The 19,014-nt window shown below is 27.5% G+C and overlaps 1 protein-coding gene and 1 long non-coding RNA gene across 10 annotated transcripts; one reads left to right on the forward strand and one right to left on the reverse strand.

Annotated features, from left to right (window-relative positions):
- Window positions 1-443: 443 nt before the first annotated feature.
- LOC114183473 (uncharacterized) lies at window positions 444-5,345 on the reverse strand. Of its 4 annotated transcripts, none has more exons than XR_003604381.2 (9): window positions 5,081-5,345; window positions 4,359-4,724; window positions 3,632-4,264; window positions 3,361-3,519; window positions 3,146-3,276; window positions 1,997-2,104; window positions 1,669-1,883; window positions 1,009-1,129; window positions 444-683 (listed from the first exon to the last, which is right to left on the reverse strand). It is a non-coding gene; the product is annotated as an uncharacterized LOC114183473 (long non-coding RNA). The 4 variants fall into 4 exon arrangements; XR_014994868.1 differs by having other exon boundaries at window positions 4,031-4,264; window positions 5,081-5,344; XR_014994867.1 differs by having other exon boundaries at window positions 3,361-4,264.
- Window positions 5,346-10,379: 5,034 nt separating this feature from the next.
- Window positions 10,380-14,699, forward strand: LOC114185492 (uncharacterized). 6 transcript variants are annotated; one of them, XM_085672886.1, is made up of 7 exons: window positions 10,390-10,528; window positions 10,671-10,893; window positions 10,988-11,107; window positions 13,384-13,499; window positions 13,624-13,830; window positions 13,911-14,110; window positions 14,510-14,699. In XM_085672886.1, exons 5-6 carry the CDS (start codon window positions 13,626-13,628, stop codon window positions 14,108-14,110), a joined length of 405 nt encoding a protein of 134 aa, XP_085529012.1. In that variant the 5' UTR covers window positions 10,390-10,528; window positions 10,671-10,893; window positions 10,988-11,107; window positions 13,384-13,499; window positions 13,624-13,625; the 3' UTR covers window positions 14,510-14,699. The 6 variants fall into 6 exon arrangements, 2 of the variants coding, with proteins under 2 accessions (XP_085529012.1, XP_085529014.1); XR_014994773.1 differs by having other exon boundaries at window positions 10,380-10,528; window positions 11,020-11,107; window positions 13,384-13,830; XR_014994772.1 differs by lacking the exon at window positions 13,384-13,499 and having other exon boundaries at window positions 10,384-10,528; window positions 11,020-11,107.
- The last annotated feature ends 4,315 nt before the right edge of the window (window positions 14,700-19,014 follow it).

Here is a 19,014-nt window from a genome sequence, read left to right on the forward strand (position 1 = left end):
AGATTACCGGCGATTTTCACTAACCCCGGATAAAGCAGCACTTACCGACGGTTTTGAAACCCCAGGTAATTACCAGCGGTTTCAAACCCCTGGTAATTACTAGCAGTTTCAAAACCTCTGATAATTACAGGCAGTTTTAAAACCCCTGGTAATTACCGGCGGTTTAAAAACCCCTAGTAATTACTGGCGGTTTCGAAACCCCTGATAATTACCGACGATTTCAAAACCCCCGATAATCCCTAGTATTTATCTAGGATTTTAAAACCTCTAATACCTATTTCTTGTATGTAGTTTTAAATCCTTTATACTGTATATTAGTATTGAAAATTCATTTTTTACCCCTACAATGCAATGCATTATTTATTGATGTTTTTACTTTTCAAATTCCCTTAATTTTATTTATTATACTTTTTGAGTGCATATAATTCATAAAACATATGATATGAAAAAATTCTAACATTATAACTAGATATAACATTCATAAAATCAAGGAACATAGTTTATAAGTTCAAAGTAAATAATAAAGTTTAAACATTCAAACTACTGAAATATTACAATATCTTTGTTATACTTGTTATAAAGTCAAATAAAATGAAAGTCTAATAAGATTCTTCTATATCAATCTTGATCTGAATCATTTGTTTCTCCATTTGGTTGATGTTTTCTTCATCTTCAGGTGGCCTCTAAAAAATAAGACAAACACATATGTTAATATCAGGTAATATGGAAAGTCAAAACTCATAACACATTGATAATATATATAATATAATATTTGACAGTTTTTTTCTAAGTGGATGGTTTTATAAGCCGCCACCTTGGACAGTTAATAAAACACAGTATTGACCAAAGAATTCATCTCATTACATAATTACATAAGTGGTGAAATAGCTCCAACTATTAATTGATTTCAATATAAAGTGTAACAGGTAAACCAAATATTTTCTATTTTAACATACCATTTAATTTTAATTTCTTAATTATAATGGTACTCATTAACATCTCACACACCTTGAAACATAGGTCACGCAGTCTTTGATTTCTGACTGAAAATATCTTGAAATTCCAAGACAATCAAATCTGTCGAAGATCCATGTGTGTTCAAACAAATCCACCGGGTAGACATTAGGAACTGCATGTAAAACACATAAATATTATGTAACAGAATTATTTTATTTTACTCGCAAATTTGTCTCTGCTTTTTCTTGTCAATCTAACTAATAAAGATATCTTGATAAAAATAATTCTTATTTTGATAATTTTAATTACAGGAAAAAAGAAGTAAACATATCCAAATAAGTTATAACGTAAAAACCATTTATGCTTGAATCTCAAACCTTCGTATATGTCTATGCATGGGAAAACTAAAGTATTATTTAAATAATATTTATAATATCATTCCAAATATTTGGTTATATATAATGTATTTACTCCAAAACAAGAAAAAAAAATATTACTATTTGATTTGAAGTATTTACATATAAATAAGTGTACGTAGGGTGTGTTCAAGCATGGGTGAAAATGGTAATAAATTATTTATTTGTCTTTAAAGTCAATTCAATTTAATTTGTAAGTAATCACACCAAATTAATTGGAAACTACTGTATTAAAAAATGAAAGTGTTAAACAAAATGAAAGTTTTCTTTTCATAATTAAAGAAGAAAAATTGACCTCCCCCATTGAACTTGTGGAGTGTTTTATCGAGGTATTTGTGAGCATTTTCATCCTTAGTTTGTATGAGAGCATAAGCTGTGGAGGATGGAGAGAATAAGAATGACCCATCTTGGCACTGCAACTTCAGTAGCTATTTCCAGTCCAAATTTTGCATTTCCTCCAAACTATGGAGCAGTGTTGTAGGCACTTTGTGCAGAATCTCTCTTGGTATTCTATCCAGAACGCACCACACATGTATAAAATATTAGAGTCAACTATAACAACAAAAAAATGCGTAAGTAAAACATCAATTATTGTATCCAAGATCAGAAGAATTTATTTATACTTTTTAAGCTTCGGGTCTCTCATTGCAAGGATGTTTTTCAAGATAGGGGAATCATCTGGCACTTCAACATCCAAAATTCTAGCTAAATCGAGAAGAGAAGGGAAAGTTCTGCAGGTAACAGGAAACAAAGTCTGAAACAGGTAATATGGAAGTTCTGCAGAGTCTGAAACAAATGCATAAAATGCATGAATGATTCTTGTCTAAGATCAGAAGCCAAGAAATTAATTCCTACTTGGAAATCACCTTATCCTTGAGTTTCTTTGGTTGAACTGATATAGGTTTAAAATTACATGAACTTGTGATTGTTGAGATATTATGTGCTCTTAAAAAAATGCACGAATGATTATTTTGATAGTTTATATATATAGGTTGATTTTGTCTGTGTAAGTTTTTCATATTATTACCAAATCATCATGTAATACTGTCACAATCAATGGTACCAGACTTAAAACCAAAGTCAAAAAGGGTTTCATTGCCTTTCTGACATTAATATCGTCTAAACTTCAAGCAGCAACATCCAGCCATTGCTAAGTCATAAGGGTGGGATTTATATGTAAAATGACCGACCCATCATTGAGAATGAATAAGTTATTTGCTTTGCTCGTAATCCTAAACTTTGAGAGAGGCTATTGAAGCTGCTCTTCAACAAGAACATGAGAAACTAAGGCTGCATCAAGCCAAGCTTGATAATCTTCAAGCTGAATACAAAGTCATGATGCAAAATTGTACTGAATCCATAGAAACATAAAATATGCAGAAAAATAGAACTGGATTATGGAAAAGAGAATTGAATCAAAACAACAGAAATAAGAATCCTAAAATCAGAAATAACAAAGGTTGTCATTTGTATCCTCAAATCCCTCAAAAGGCTCCAAGATAGGCTGGTATATAAAGATATAGGAAATGCATAAAATGTTTGGGTATTGTGGTGCTAACTAATGCTACCATATCTATCGCTAAATAAAAAAGTGGTAAATATCTCATATAGATATTTTGAAAAACTGTTCCAAACCTAGATTCAATGATGGAATTAGGATTTATTACTACCAGGTGAAGATGAATATAAAAAGATGGAGGAAATAGTGTGATTAAAATCCACTCAACAAGGTAATGGAAGCACAATTTTAGAGGTTGTAGCTTGCAACATACCTTTAGGAATGGAATAGTTAGATCAGGATGCTGATGTCTACCCAGTATTTCAAGTTCCATTGACACAGAGCGCATATGTTCATTTACAAATAGTTAGACCACAAGACTTTAGGAAATAAAGTCTAAGCATGCTGGCAAAAGAAGAATTATCACAACATAGCCAACAATGAGGAAGGTAGTTTGCTTAAAATGGAAATAAGAGGCCATGGTCATACTGGTTCCTCAAGCAGGGGCAAAATCTTGTGAGCCACTCCTATGTATGACAGCATGGATGCTAGCACATTTGGCACATGATGATTTAGGTCCAAATGACGTAATTGTCGACATATTGAGTCAACCACATAGTCTGCATTTTCCAAAACTAACTGCCCAACCTACATAAATAAATAAATAAATATATATATATATATACATATATATATATATAAGATAACAATAAATAATAATCATTGAAAAATTAGAAACTTAACAAAGACCATGACTAACAGTTGGAAATCCAGATGTGGTTGAAAGTAGAATCTGCTGAATTTCTAACTCTGTAATTTGAAGAACTAAGATTCTCCAGCAATAAATAACGTGAAGAGTGTAGAAATCCACTAGAAACAAAATCTCTTCCAAGGCACACACTAAAGATTCCTACTCCATCAATAATAACCCGTTTCACAATAAATAAACCATTTTTTATTTTATGTCAATTTTCTACAGAAGTCAATATGAAAAGGAAACCAAAGCATGATGAATAAATAGCCATGTTAGCTTATGAAAATAGCTTCTTTCCTCACGCAGCATTGAATCATCTTGGAAAAAGTATAAGCTAATATCTTCTTTAACCATAGCATTCTACGACAAGTCAACAGTTCCACAATCAATTGGAACATTCCATACCTCAGCAGCTAAATACTCATGTAAGATCCCACCAATGCACTCAACTAAATAACTCCTTACACCTTTATTCTTGGGCATCTTCCAGAAAGAAGTATGAAATGCACAATTATGAAATATACTTGCAAAATCATTACTTGCTCGTTCCGATATACCAAATATTATCTCATTTAGCATGCATGCAGCTGTGCTAGCTTGCCTCAATAACTGTCCAGAACCATGCCTGTCATACCAAGACTGCCAGCGACAAACAAAGGTAATACAAGTAAATCCAGGTTAAAGATAAAAACTGTAAGGGATATGACAAAAAGAACATTGAATTGAAAATCACCTGCCACTAAAGATAAACCCACAAATCGGAGAATCCCGGCAAGAGGCTGGTATAACTTAAGACTACCAACATAACTAAACCAATGGGGCATGAGAGGAAGCTCATAGTTATTTTGAGCACCTTTCACAGGTTTTTCTATACTCTTTTCCTCAATAAGCCTGCTTTTAGGGAGTTTAGATAAGCCAGAACTTACAAGAGAGGGGCTATAATTGAAGAAATTAGCTCCAGATTTGAACTCCGCAATGGAGGGAAGAATCCCAGGGCAGATGATCTTTCTATTGAAGTGAGTTTTCTGAGCGAACCAGAAAACACTGAATTATGGCTTAGACATGCAGCAAATAAATCAAGGAATCTAGCAGCTTCAACCTAGTCATTTCCAAGCATCAGAACAGAAGTCCATGAAAGAAAAAAATGACAACGAGTTTAATTGCAGTAAATCAATAGAAAAAAATATATAAATATAAAGGAGATATAACGTAACAGAGTTTCAGGGAAACGAAATCAAAAGTAGAGAAATGAAATCGAAAGCAAGGAATCGAAATAGAAAGTAGTGAAATCGAAATCGAACACAGTAAAATTGAAATCGAACGTAGGAAAATAGAAATCGAACGAGGAAAATAAAAATGAAAATGAAATTAAAAGTACAGAGATGAAATCGAAAGACAAAGAGTGATAAGAAGCAGAGAAACAAAATTGGAAGCAGAGAGAAAAATCTTCATTACCTTGAACTTCAAACATCGAGGGAGAACGGTGGAGCATCGAGGGAGAATGGTGGAACATCGAGAGAGAACGACGGAGCACGGTGAAGCATCAAAGAAGAATGGTGGAAGATCAAGAGAGAACGGCGGAGAACGATGAAGAATGATGGAACATCGAGAGAGAACGGCGAAGAAGATGTCTTCTTTCTGGCATGACGAAACTCTATCTAATTTTTAAAAATTATAAAAAATAAATGAAAAATAAAAAAATAAGGAAAAATTCAAATTTTACTGGGGGTTTCTTTAAGAAACCCCTGATACTTATCGAGGTTTATTAAAACCTCCGTTAACTTATGTTTTTAATAAAGGTTATTAAAACCCCACCTAATAATGCCCTGCTAAAATTACATTTTTCTGTAGTGTTATATTTATATGAGACACATTAGATGATTATTTTTAAATAAATGATGAGTAAATATGAATATATAATACATAAAAAATAGTAGAAGTTTAATGTTAAAATTATTATTGAAATTCGGTAAATTCGGTAAAATTAACAAAACTTTTGATAAAATATTCTTATAAAATATTCTTATAAGTTAGACAATCTTACTCTCTATCAAAACTCTACGTTCCAATATTAATTTTCATTAACTTTATTATTTTAATTGTCACACTATTTTTTTAGGTTGAAAACATTAATGGTTCACTTTCTTCATTTTATTTTATTTATGTAACAATTGAACTAATTAATTAAAAGTATATTAAAAAAATTATAACGAAAACTCAATTAAATGTCATTTACCCTTCAGTATCATAGTGTAAAATCATAATACCAATACTATCTATTAATTAATATCAAATAATAATATGATATTTCATAATCTATATATAAATGTTATTATAGAAGTACACGGTGCATACCACTTAACACCACTTAAGTCTATTTAGTTCGGTCTTATATTGCTTCTTCCATCACCTTAATCACCTTAATACCTCGACTTGGATCACAAGCCACCATCACTTAGCTCGGCAACTATTCTTCTTTGTCACTGCTTTATATACTTTTAACACTTCCATTATCTCTCAGTCATGGGCTATCATAATTTGCTTCTTTTTGTTTCATTTGAACATCACAATTACCTCTCTTACTTTGTAAGCTACGTATCATGCAATTGAGAAATTATTACATGTTGATCTCGTATTATATATTTGAATGAGTCCTGTTTCTTTATTTTTATCAATTTTTACAATTAGATTTCTATGATAATATTGAAAGTTGTTAATTATCATTGTAGGCATGAATTATGATATGTTCAAAACTCAGCTGAAAGAGTAAGGAGTCATATAAATGATCTAGAAAGAATATTGAATTGCGATATCTGGGCCATGAAAATGCTCATGAAAGGTCTTACCGAAAAGATGGAATCAATTCATTCTGAGCATTCCGAACTAATCAAATCTTTGAGACAAAAAAAATGAGAAACGGTTGTCAGGTAATTTTATTTAAAAAATTAAATTTTTTATTTTTTGTGTGTGTGTTTTTTTTTTCAGATGTTGAACAAATGAAGACGGAAAGAGGAATGCTGTGTGAGGAAATGAAGGACAGTTTATTAAAACTGGAAACTGAGATGAAGACGGGGAGAGAAATGGCATACAAATTCTTACGCCCTTCGGCAAGATAGTGAGTATGTAAAGTTGGTGTGTTAGAATAAAAGATTTCATTCATCTTTGATATGCCTATCCCACAGTGTTTTAGATCAATTATTATTTTTTATTTATAATAATGATTATTTTAGTAAACAATAATTTTTTATTTTGTAAATTGGTATTTAAATTTATTATTATAGTAATTAATAATTTTAATCATTAAAATTGATTGTTAATGAAACATTTTCTTTACAATGTAACTTAGTTATAAGTAACTTAAGATTGCCAAATCTAGTAAGAAAGAAAAGAATGGGCTAGACTCTTTTTATAGTAAAGAAATATAAAGAATGTATTTTGATTTTAATGAAGTTAGAGAAACAAATATATTAAGAAAAATCTAACTATAGTATATATCATATATTAAAATGTGAAGTGATATGTTATTTATTTATTAACTTTTAAATAAAAAATTGAATGTTTTGTCTCTATAAACCTTTTATTGCATGTTAAATATTTGTATTCGCGGGATAAATCATAGATCACTAGAAAGAAAGTGAATCTTTGATATGAAAGTTAAAATTACAAGTTTTAGTAGTTCAAAATCGTAACAAATAAAATTTTTGACGATTTATAAAAATAGTTTGTGATAAAAAAAAATTAATTCTCAATATTGTTGTTAGAAAAGAAAAAAAATTGTAGTAAAATCGCTATAAAATTTATTTTTATTTTATGATATTTTTAGAGTTAAAAACCATCATAGAATATACATGTTTTTTTATTTTATGATATTTTATAATATTTTTAGAGTTAAAAACCATCATAGAATATAAATGTTTTGATGGTTAAAAATCACTATAAAATATATCATATTTTAACAATTAAAAAACACAAAATAATGCTTAAAATATTTTTAAATTTTTTAAAATTCTAGAAATATTTATTATTTTTCATTCATATGATAACCAATATTTTAATTATCTATTTTATTTAAAATTATTCTTTATTTATTTATTTATTACAGAAAATATCCTACTTTTCACTTATCATCTGTACGATGATCAATAAATGAATATCACTGATCTTATATGCTACACTTAGATGATAATCAACAAACAGAAACAAAGAGTACTGATATTCTTGAATATCGTAATGGATGTTGGACAATTAAGAAATGAGTCTTCTTTCAAAGAATATCCGCCCCTAGTCCATACCCATGTCTGGAAAACTTCTAACATTGTTATCTTGATGATAAATTATCATAAACACAGTTACACTAACTCTAAATGATTTATGTCAAAGCAAATGGGAAAGAGAAAACGAATTATACATAAATCATTTTATACTATGTAATATGGTTAGTATTTATTTTACAATTCACAAGCGTGATAGTTAGAACACGTAATCATTTATGTGATTTTTCGGCTATCTGCTTTGACATACAAGAAATTGAACTGTACAGGATAGTAACTTCTAGCTCTCTCAGACAACAACTATGATAGTTTGAAATACATCTCATCAGAAATTACAAATTAAAAAGAGTTTAGCATTTATTGTAACAAAATTAGAAATCAAAAAGTTATTTTAACACACAAAAGAAAATCATGTAAAACATAACATTCATATGAAATTAAAGAGAGAGCATATTCACTTAGTGAGGATTTGTTTATAATAAGTGACAAGAATAAATCTTATACAATTTAAATGTAGCGTAAAAGGTCACATTTACTAATGGTTTAATCCTGACAATTTATGTTAGGTCCAATATTTTTTTCTCAAATAATAAAATACTATTTACTTTATATCATTTGTTTTAGTTTTCGGGACTGACAAAACTACAGAGAGGCACAGAGGATGTACCTGTGTCCACAAAAGTAACACTAGTACGGCAGGAAAAAGTTCTAAACATATGTGTGCACATAAACCATATCTTTGTGAAAGTGGTTTAAATTCAAAGTTCTCATATTGCAACTAGAAAGTGAGATTATGTTCGATACATTAATCACTTGCAGTTGGGAAGTGAAATCATGTCTCGTGAAGGGTTAAGAAAAACAATTATCAAATGTTTAAGATTTGTCATTAGATACAAAATTTCTAAATGATCAATAGTGAACTTTTGAAATTTAATGAAGTTATAAAAGGTGTAAAAATATGTAATACTCTTATTGTCCAATTTACCAAATTCAACTACTCATTCAACGTAGGATATCATATGAAGTTTTCAGTACATCGTAAGTTGAATGAGTCATCTCTAAGTTATTAAAGGTTAAGCTCTGAATTTAGACAGTGCTATGCAAGATGTAGTATGAAATACACTTGGTAACAAATATGTACAAATAAAAACAACATTCACTGATAGAATTTTCAATATTTTATGAAAAATATCTTGTATTAAAATGCTAGTCATTAACCAGATCAATCTTTCAATAACTGTGAGCCACTTTGAAGAACTGATAAAAAAATACATGTAACAAAAATCAATTAATTTCTCAATCGTTAATGGAGAAAAAAAAAGACAATTATAGATTATAAAAAATATGTACAACTCAAGTCTATCGTTAAAATTAGAGATAATAAAATGGGTCAAACCAACGGATCAATTCGTATAGAAAATAATGGATTAGATCAGAGTTTTTAACTAGTCAGCTTGTCAGAAGCCACTTTGTTCGGTTCATGAACCTATCGGGCCAACCCGTACGTAAAGGCATGCCAACCCGCAGTCTGTTCTCAAATTGAAAAAAAAAAATAATGTTATATATTATCGTTAAGGATGACAAAATGGACCGAGCATGACGGACTGGCCCGCTAGTCCAACTCAAAAAGCACGGGCTAGGCTAAGAACTTCAACCCGTCAATCCGAGACATCCAGTATCAAGAAACCAGTTTTCACGTCCAAACTCTTCCTCACTAGTTGTCACCATCAGCACTACAGGTTCCTATAGTAATGTATTTTTAGTAGGGTTAAATATGTTTTTGATCCCTTAAATTTCAGTGAATTTTGAAATTAGTTAATTTCAAAACTTTGAACCAATTTAATCTTTCATCTTTCGAAAATGAATAAAAAAAAAAGAAGCTTCATGTATGGAGCATGCCCATAAAGCTTCGCAATTTCACAGGGAAAAAAAAAAGTAAGAAAACGGGATTGGTTGAATTTCAAAAGTTTGACCAAAATATAGATAAGAAGATTTAGCTTGTATAAATCTTTATTAGTTTGATACCCATTATATAAACTGTTCTAGTATAATAAGGATATATAGGTATTTCTGTGTGAAAATTCGTTAATCTAATTTTAATTTTGTTTTCTATTTAATATATGTATCTATAGTAGATACATAGGTTAAAAAAATACATGTATTTTGGTATGATAATGATTTTAATTCAATAATGTATATATTAAAAAAAACATAAAAATGATTATTTTTTTATTAAAATTCATCTATCAAACTAATCTCTTTGTACTATTTTTATTTAAATTGAATATTTCAGTTATACAAAAGAGAAAATTAGATTCCTGTCTGTCTCCTTTTAAATCCTTGGTTTGTAAATAATTGTTTGGCGCTATTGGGATCCATGCCATGGCCTAGGACATAATTAGGACATAATTAGAGTGACGTTGATTTCAATTTAATTAGCCTGTTTGTCATTTTGAGATTAATATGAAGGTTGAACTTTGAGTCTTTTATTAAAATGCATAACATCATCATCCTTGAACGTTGTTAGAAAGGGACCATCACAATGTAAAGCACATCAAACACAGAAACTCGCAATATGAGTAACATTTTTTCTCTCGTAATGATTGAGAGAACCTTGGCATAATGATATCGGGTAAGGATTGAAATTTCGGAAATAGTCTCTTAGGAATAAAATTGTGCATATTTAGCCTTCATTCATTACTGTTTTTTGTTTTTTTATCATGTGAATTGAAATTTGGCTCCTATTTTACTATATTTACACCCTTATGCCCCAGACAAAAATACTCCCCATTCTCCAGAGGGCGCATGACCTCTCATCATGTTAATTCTCTTCTTCCCCGTTAACAACCAGAACATGCAGATGCTGCTGATTCTTGATATTTCTTCCCTAATTTATAATCACAACACCATTTTCTCTCCTAACTCCTCCCTTCCTCCTTCTCTAATTGGTGGACGATTGGCGGACGATTCCGACCGCCACGACCACCGCCAAGACAGGTTTGTTCGTAATTTCCGTTCTGGTTTCTTTCTCCTGTAACCTAAATTCCTATTTTCGTAATCCTAGATTTCTGATTTTGTGATTTCCGACCAGGACGACCCATTTTGTGAATCTAATTGTTGTAGCTGCTGCCATTAATCGCTGTTCATCCTTCAATCTTCCTCCAATTTCAATTTCGTAGCTGCTGCCATTAATTGCTCATTTGGATTGGAGGTAACCATATCGATCCATTGCTTTTAATTGAGATGAACGATTGGTCTGGATTGTTTGTTGATGTTTGTGTAGTAAAATGTTGTTGGATTGTGTGGAGAAAGAATCTAAGTGTAGGAAATCATGGAGAGGGGCGAGGGCTAGAATTTCAGAACTGAGGCCTTGGAAGACACAAGGCCTCTTGAACACTTAGACTTTTCTTGTTATTCTTTTCCCTATTTTCCTATAACAATCCAGGACTGGAATAATTTCATCTGTTTATAAGTAATACACTCCTCTCTATTTTCCTTCATAATTTTTCAAGCACTGAACATACAGAAAACCATTAAAAACATACCACTGAAATATTCTTCAAGCAACTTGTATCACCCCATATATAGTTAATACTTTGTAACATGACTAAAAGATTATACTTAATGCCACATCATGATATTCTCTCAACATTTATGTAGTGAACAAATAACATAGTAGCCACTAGTCATATATAATGTACAAAACTAAGTTCAACAACAGAGAAGAGTATAGCTTTACTTTTTCACTTCTTTTTTCACTTCTTTTATCATGTGTACAAATCAAGAATATTTTGATACTGACAACAAATAAATTGACAACAAATAAATAGGCAGAACATGGCTACTAGTGAGAATATAATCACATATTGTTTCATCAATCATCTAAACAATGTGGCAAATAGGAAACATGTATAAGCATAGTTGACACAATATATATTGATATTAACTTCATATCAATAAATATACCTGTAAAGAAAATCCATCTCCCGAACTTCCTTTAGTATCAACACTTTCTGTTATGGAAACATGTTGCTATACATATATGATTCTCAGATAATGTGGAAATAGCATTTAACATTAAAAAAAAATCCAATCTAATTCATTCTAATCGAATATACCACTTCAAAAGTACTCAGTGGAAGAAAGCCTACAAAAAGAAACCAAACCTTGATTCCTTGGAACAGATAAATATTTCTGGCATGAATGCTCATATAATATTTCTCCAAAGAACCCTTTTGCTGCCCCATCCGATTTTGCAATTAAGCCACTGAGATGGAGAGTGAAAAATGCTTGCTTACTAAGCACTTTACCTACACTTCTTTCACCTTCCACAAAGCCAACCACGCAACAATCCGAATAAACTTGCTCAGCGCCCAAATTTTTGCAGCATCATAGAGCTTGATCCCCTTAGTTTCCATTCTCCTGAAACAAGAAGAATACTTAATATTAAGTTGGGAGACCAGAACCAGAGCTCCGGTCACAGAAAAACAGAAATTAAAAAAGAGAAAACTGTCTGAATGAGAAGCGAGCATACATAATTACTGATAACCAAGAAACATACTCACATACTCATAAATTGCTTTTCTTAGTGTGTTTATGGATTGTTATGTTATTGTGTATGATGAGTCAATTGTGTTGTGTTATTGTGTATGTTTCATGATTGAATTGATTTGTAATCTGAGTATGGTATGGCAGAATCTTTTAAGCTCGTGATTTACATTTTGGATTGAAATGAGTCAATTGCTTTTCATTTAGTTCATTTATTTTGAAGTTGTCTGCATAATTTTTAAATATGTTATACCGGCTGTCAATTTGCCAATTTTCATTACAAATGCTTGTTTGATCTTTTCTTATTGTGAGACTCTGCTTTTTTTTTTTCTTGGTCTTATTGTGAATCAGTGAGTATATAGGCATGGTGATTTAATAAGTGGTTGCTGAAAGCATTTAAAAAAATCAAGTAATCAAGTAAGCGGTAGTTTTAGTTAATTAAACTTAGCATGATATATAGCTTTTAAGTTTAAAGAATAGGGGTTGAAAATGATGGGTTGTAGAGTAAATTGGAGAGACAAAGAAGAAGGTATGAATCCAATCCAAAACACAAGAAAAAGGATTTTATCTTAGTGGGCTTGGGTGTTTAGGATAATGTGGAGGATATTAATATTTTGTTCGAAGTTTGATTAACATGCAGTTGCAATCTATCATATTTTATGAGTCAATTCTATCAGAATTTTATCTCCAAAGTGCATCAATCCCCATCATCTTGTTATTAATGAGAACAAACGGAAGAGAGGTATGACATTTTGTTCAAAGTGTACTGCTACTTTCCTGCTAATATTGTTGACTTTGGTTTGGTTCTAAAAATTATGAAAAAAGAATATATTTATTATTTGTGATGCTTCCGTGATTGCATTTCCATGTCCTCTCTTCATTACAACATTATGATTATGATGAGTATCAAGTGTAAGTGGTACTGGTACTGGTGCCTAGGGATGGAGATTGTTCTGTGGAACCTTTTTAGACAACTAGTGTGCATGGTGCGGATATAACGGGGCATTTTCTTCGCCCCCTTCTCACGCTCACCAGATAACGTTCAATTCATATAGGTAGCAGAAACTAATTAGTTCTGTACTAGGTTACTGTTATAAATTTTTTGGGTAACATGTGTCAAGCATATAATCATACCATTTAAGAATTGAGGTTACTAAAATTGTCAATTATCATTGATAGGCATGGATTATGATAAATTTAAAACCCAGCAGAAAGAGCATACTAATCATATGGATGCTCTTGAAGAAAACTATCTATACGATCTCCGGGTCATGAATTTGCTCTCTAAAGACATTAGAGAGGAGATGGAAAAATTTCAGTGTAAGCATTCCAAAAACTTAGAAGCTTTGATGCAAGAAAATGAGGAAGGGCGGTCAGTGTTGTCAGGTAATTTTATTTATTTTTATTAAAAAAAAAAAGAATTGAAATTTTTTATTTATTTGCTTTTATTTATTTTTTTTTTTCAGAGAAAGAAATGTTGGATATGGAAAGGGAGAAAATGGATAAAACCTTCAAAAAGCTGAAAATTTGTAGAATGGAGAGAGAACCGAAGTTGGAGCGAATGAAGGACCATATTTCAGAGCTAGAAACGGGTGTGAAAACGGTAAACATGGATAATGAAGTTATGATCAGAGATTTATCCGAAAAGATTGAAAACTTGAAGTAGGTATGTGATGTTTGTAATTAGTCCTGAGTTATTTGATTTGCAAATTTATAGCTGCAATGTAGGCTGATTGATTGGAGCTGGTTTGTAGGACATTGCATACTTGTTTGTTTTATAATTTGGCGTGAACTAGGCTTGGATGGGATCATGATTTGATATATAGGCTGCAGTTATTGGTAATACACTAGTATGGCCACCTATCCACACACTTGACACCTTTGCACTTTGTCATGGTGATCTAGTGTAACCGTTTTACAAATACATACATTTTCTGTATAGTATGGAATATGAAATTTAATTTGCATTTGACCTGGTATTATATAGGTGAAATATTATCTTTCCTTTGCTGCATATTGAATTTATATGTATTTTCTGTATTCTTTTAATTTTTTTTGTGAGCAGAGGAGGGCTGAGGCTGCATGGATATGGTGGAGTGTTCAAGTCATGACTACGTTACTTTTAATTACATTTTAATTGAATTTATATGTATTTTCTGTATTTTTCAATTTATAGTCTTTGATTTTGAACAATGATTACGAGTTGTTTAGTTTTTTTAACCATGAGCATGGTCTAATAAATAGTTTCTGTATCACCAGCTTTTTTTTCCTACCTAAGGCAGTCTATTTTTACAATTTAATTGTGTTTACTTGTTAAGGTTGGCTGGTCCGTACAATGTTTATATCTTTTATTTATTTTATTTAGTTTCCTAATAAGCTGACAAGTGTATATAATTATATTTTAAAATCTCATTAACAAATATTAAGGAATGTCTCCCGAACATTAAACTTATTTTTCTCCTCTTCATTAATAAATATATATATACTTAATAATTATAATTATTCCAATATGAAAACAGTACTACAATGATTCTTTTTTCTCTTCATTAATTCATATTTAATAGTTATAAATGAAATTTTTCTTATTAAAACACTCCCACTCTAAAAAATCATTTTTTAATGATAACTCTTATTTTACTTTATAAAAAAATATATTATAGATAGATATATTTAGATGTACTTATTTATAACATTAGTATTGTAACTGATATTATTTATAGTAATTAAGTTCTAAATTTTAATGCAATATTACAAGTTTTTTACAAAAAATTTTAATATTTATTTATGTTTCATTAATTTTTTTAATGATTTAAATTTACTTTTTAAAATATTAATTAATTTTTCATATAAATAGTCGTATACTTATTTATAATACTTATTTATAATACATATTGAATAGAAGTAGAATACATATTGAATAGAAGTAGAATACATATTGAATATAAAGTAAAATAAATTTAAATATAGTTACATTTAAATGTTAGTATGTGTTTTATTATTTATTACACACCTGTTTATGAAAAATTAATTGAAATTTTAAAGAATTAAAATTTATATTTTTCAAAATTCTAAATTTGATTATTAAAAAATTAATTAAAATATAAAGAAATATTAGAATCGCTTATATATTTTATAAACATATAACAATGTAATATATATATATATATATATATATATATATATATATAAATACATATAATTAAATTTTAAAATAATAATAATGTAAAGACATCTAATTAAAAATGCATATATCTTTTTAAAATAAAGTAAAATCTTTAGTAAAAATAATTACTTCAATCTAATAATAAAGAGGAAACACATTTCTCCCTAGATATGATTTTCTTATTTAGAATTAAGTGTGCCACTTTAAATTAAAATAAAGTGGAAAGCTATGGTTAGTCACTTGTAAATTAAACTAGGTGAACCTTCTTTGGTCTTCTCTTCATTTCTACGTTTTTCTACATCTGTAAATTAAACTTTATTTATTTTAATAAATAAACCTAGTTGGAAGCTACTATCACAATTCAGAAGCTTTCAAATGCATATTTATTGACAAAAGGAAACATTGTTACAACTAAAATTGGTTTTATTAATTAACAGATAATTTTTATCAACAAAACTCACTATCACATGTAAGATCTACTTTTATGCCTTTCACGTTATTATAATTTGTTTGTCTATTTTGTGGGATCACATAACACTCATTAAGAATAATTAATATACATTAAATTTTATAATTATTTATAATATAAAATAAATTTTAACTTTAACTAAGTTTTGACCCGTACACGTGTCATTGATTTTTCCTTTTTATTTAAACATGATTTTTATATATAATTATTTAATGAATTAATATTTGATTGTTAGCTAATTTTATTATTTAATTATTATTTTAGTATTGATTTATTTTTTTAGAAATAAAATATAAAATGCTAATACAGAATGCCTTTTCAGATGTCAAAATAAAATTTTTGGATTGTATAAAAATTTATCTGTGAGGTTATATATAGTGTGTAAAAGCATTTTTCAAGATTTATTATGGAATTTTAAATATAATATTTAAGTTAATAATTAAATGATATCATAAAGTTAAAACTTTTGAATTTGGTATATATTTTTATAATAATAATCATTTAACTTTAAATAAGTAATATTTTTTATTATTGATTTCTTATTAATGTAATAGATCATATTGATCTTAGTAGTCATTTACATTACGGTACTTTGTTTATTTATTTTTGATTAATAAGAATAACATTAATTGATGGGAAGCTAGAAGTTGGAACGTTTAAATATTTTAGTATTTAGAATATCTTTAATTAGTTATTATTGTTTGGTTAAAATTGAATTATTAATGTTTAGTAGACCAATATTAAATAAAAAATGTGTTTGTTAAGGTATTATTGTACGGGTTAATTTTTTTTTTCTGTTTTCTTTTAAACTTAGATTAAGAAAATTATTATAATTATTATTAATTTTAAATAAATAATTTATTTATATAATTATATTTAAGTGTTATAATTGTTTATAATTATATTTATATAAATATATATAATATTTAAAAAATGATAATAATTTTTAATTATACTAATAATAAGTCTACTATTAATATTAATAATACCAATATTAAAACAATATTATTCTATATTATCATGAGCATAGATATAAATATTTAAACCAATATTTAAAATGAATTGTGTATGTGAAATTATAAAAATATTAAGTTAAAAATAAATTATTCTAATCAATATCCCGTATAAAATAAATATAAGATATAATTGATTTTAAAATTTGTTAACAAAATAATATATATAAAAATTTAGACCAATATTTAAAATAAATTGTTGATGTAGAATAATTAATATATAGAGTTAAACATAAATTATATAAAAAGTAATATATATATATATATATATATATATATATATTTTGTAGTGGATCTCGTACAAAATAATAATAATAATAGTATGAAAAAATTAAATAATTAGTCACAGGTATTATTTTAACAAATTAATTAAAAATAAATAACATTATTTTATAATAATATTATCACAAAATGCGTTTAAAATATCAAATAAACTTCATAAAATTTGATAAAAATGACTAAATTCATGTATTTCTAAAGATGAATGACTAAATTGGTATAAAGTTTTGAAGAGGGACTAATTCCAAAATTCACTGAAACTTGAGGGACCAAAAATATATTTAACCCAAAAATTAATTATATTATCTTACATTAAAAATAGTTTTAACATCAATACTAATAATAATAATAATACTAATACTTTATATTTTATATTAGTACTAATAATAATAATAATAAAAATAATAATAATGATAATAATGTAAGGATATTGTACAACATAAATTAACACAACTAAAGTTGAGCTTAAAATTTGTCAATAAAAAACACATACAATATATATTCATTGCTAATCTAAATTGTAAACATAATATGCATTAAAGTTTTTCTGAAAATAATAATAATAATAATAATAATAATAGAATAATGTAGACATATTGTGATTGACATTAATATCATAGTGTACACATATGATAAATTATGATCTCGTACAAAAAAAATAATAATAATAATAATAATAATAAGAATACCATAATGTAAGTATACAGTATATAAGACTATGGATCCCGTATAAAGTAAATACATAATCAAGTCAAGATTAAGCTTAAAAATTGTCAATAAAAACATGTATAAATACAAAAAACTTTAAACAATATATATATATATATATATATATATATATATATATATTTTCTTTCATAATTATTTATTCCTAATTTACTATTTACAATATAATTATTTATCCATTCTTTAAGGAGTAACAATTATTTTTGCATAATAATAAACTAATTTATAAAAAAATCTTCAAAAATTAATCATATATTTATTAATTGCAAGATATAAATTTAAAAGATTTCAAAACGTTTGAAATACATAAAATTCATTCATAATTAAAGAATTCAAAGTAATTAATAAAATTAATCAGTCAATTATTAAAAGTAAATAGAAACAAATCTTATAATTATGGATCGTAAAAATAAATGTTTTAATCCTTAAAAATATTTTCTCAAAATAAAATAATTATTTTTTAAAGTAATAAAATATAAAATATTTGTAATAAATATTATTTTAAAATTTGTTGATTAATAATTAAGTGAATGATTTAAAATAAAATATATTTATTCAAATAACATTAACAAAAATAATAAAAATTATAATATTATCAATATTATCGATTACCAATAAAAACTACATTCATAATTAAATAAAATTAAAATAATTAATGAAATCAACTAATTAATAAAAAAATAAAAATTAATTATATAATTATTAATTGCAACTGTATATATTTAAAAGGTTTCAAAATGTATGGAATTAAAAACAATCCATCCATAATTAAAAAATTAAAATCAATTAATAAAATTAATTGATCAAATATTAACAAAAATTAGAAAAAAAATCATATAATTATGGATCGTAAAAATAAATGCTTTATTAAAAATATTCTAAACCATGTTTCAAATTAAAATAATTATATTTCAAGTAAT

This window comes from Vigna unguiculata, chromosome 5, assembly GCF_037176805.1.
Source record: "Vigna unguiculata cultivar grain cowpea cultivar isolate G323 ecotype 2 chromosome 5, ASM3717680v1, whole genome shotgun sequence".
In the NCBI taxonomy this organism is placed as follows: domain Eukaryota; kingdom Viridiplantae; phylum Streptophyta; class Magnoliopsida; order Fabales; family Fabaceae; genus Vigna; species Vigna unguiculata.

Bases quoted from the DNA above. Each gene is read 5' to 3' on its own strand.
- LOC114185492 (XM_085672886.1), top strand. From the start codon at position 13,626: ATGGATTATGATAAATTTAAAACCCAGCAGAAAGAGCATACTAATCAT. The intron at 13,831-13,910 runs GTAATTTTATTT...TTTTTTTTTCAG, and splicing joins AGGGCGGTCAGTGTTGTCAG to AGAAAGAAATGTTGGATATG.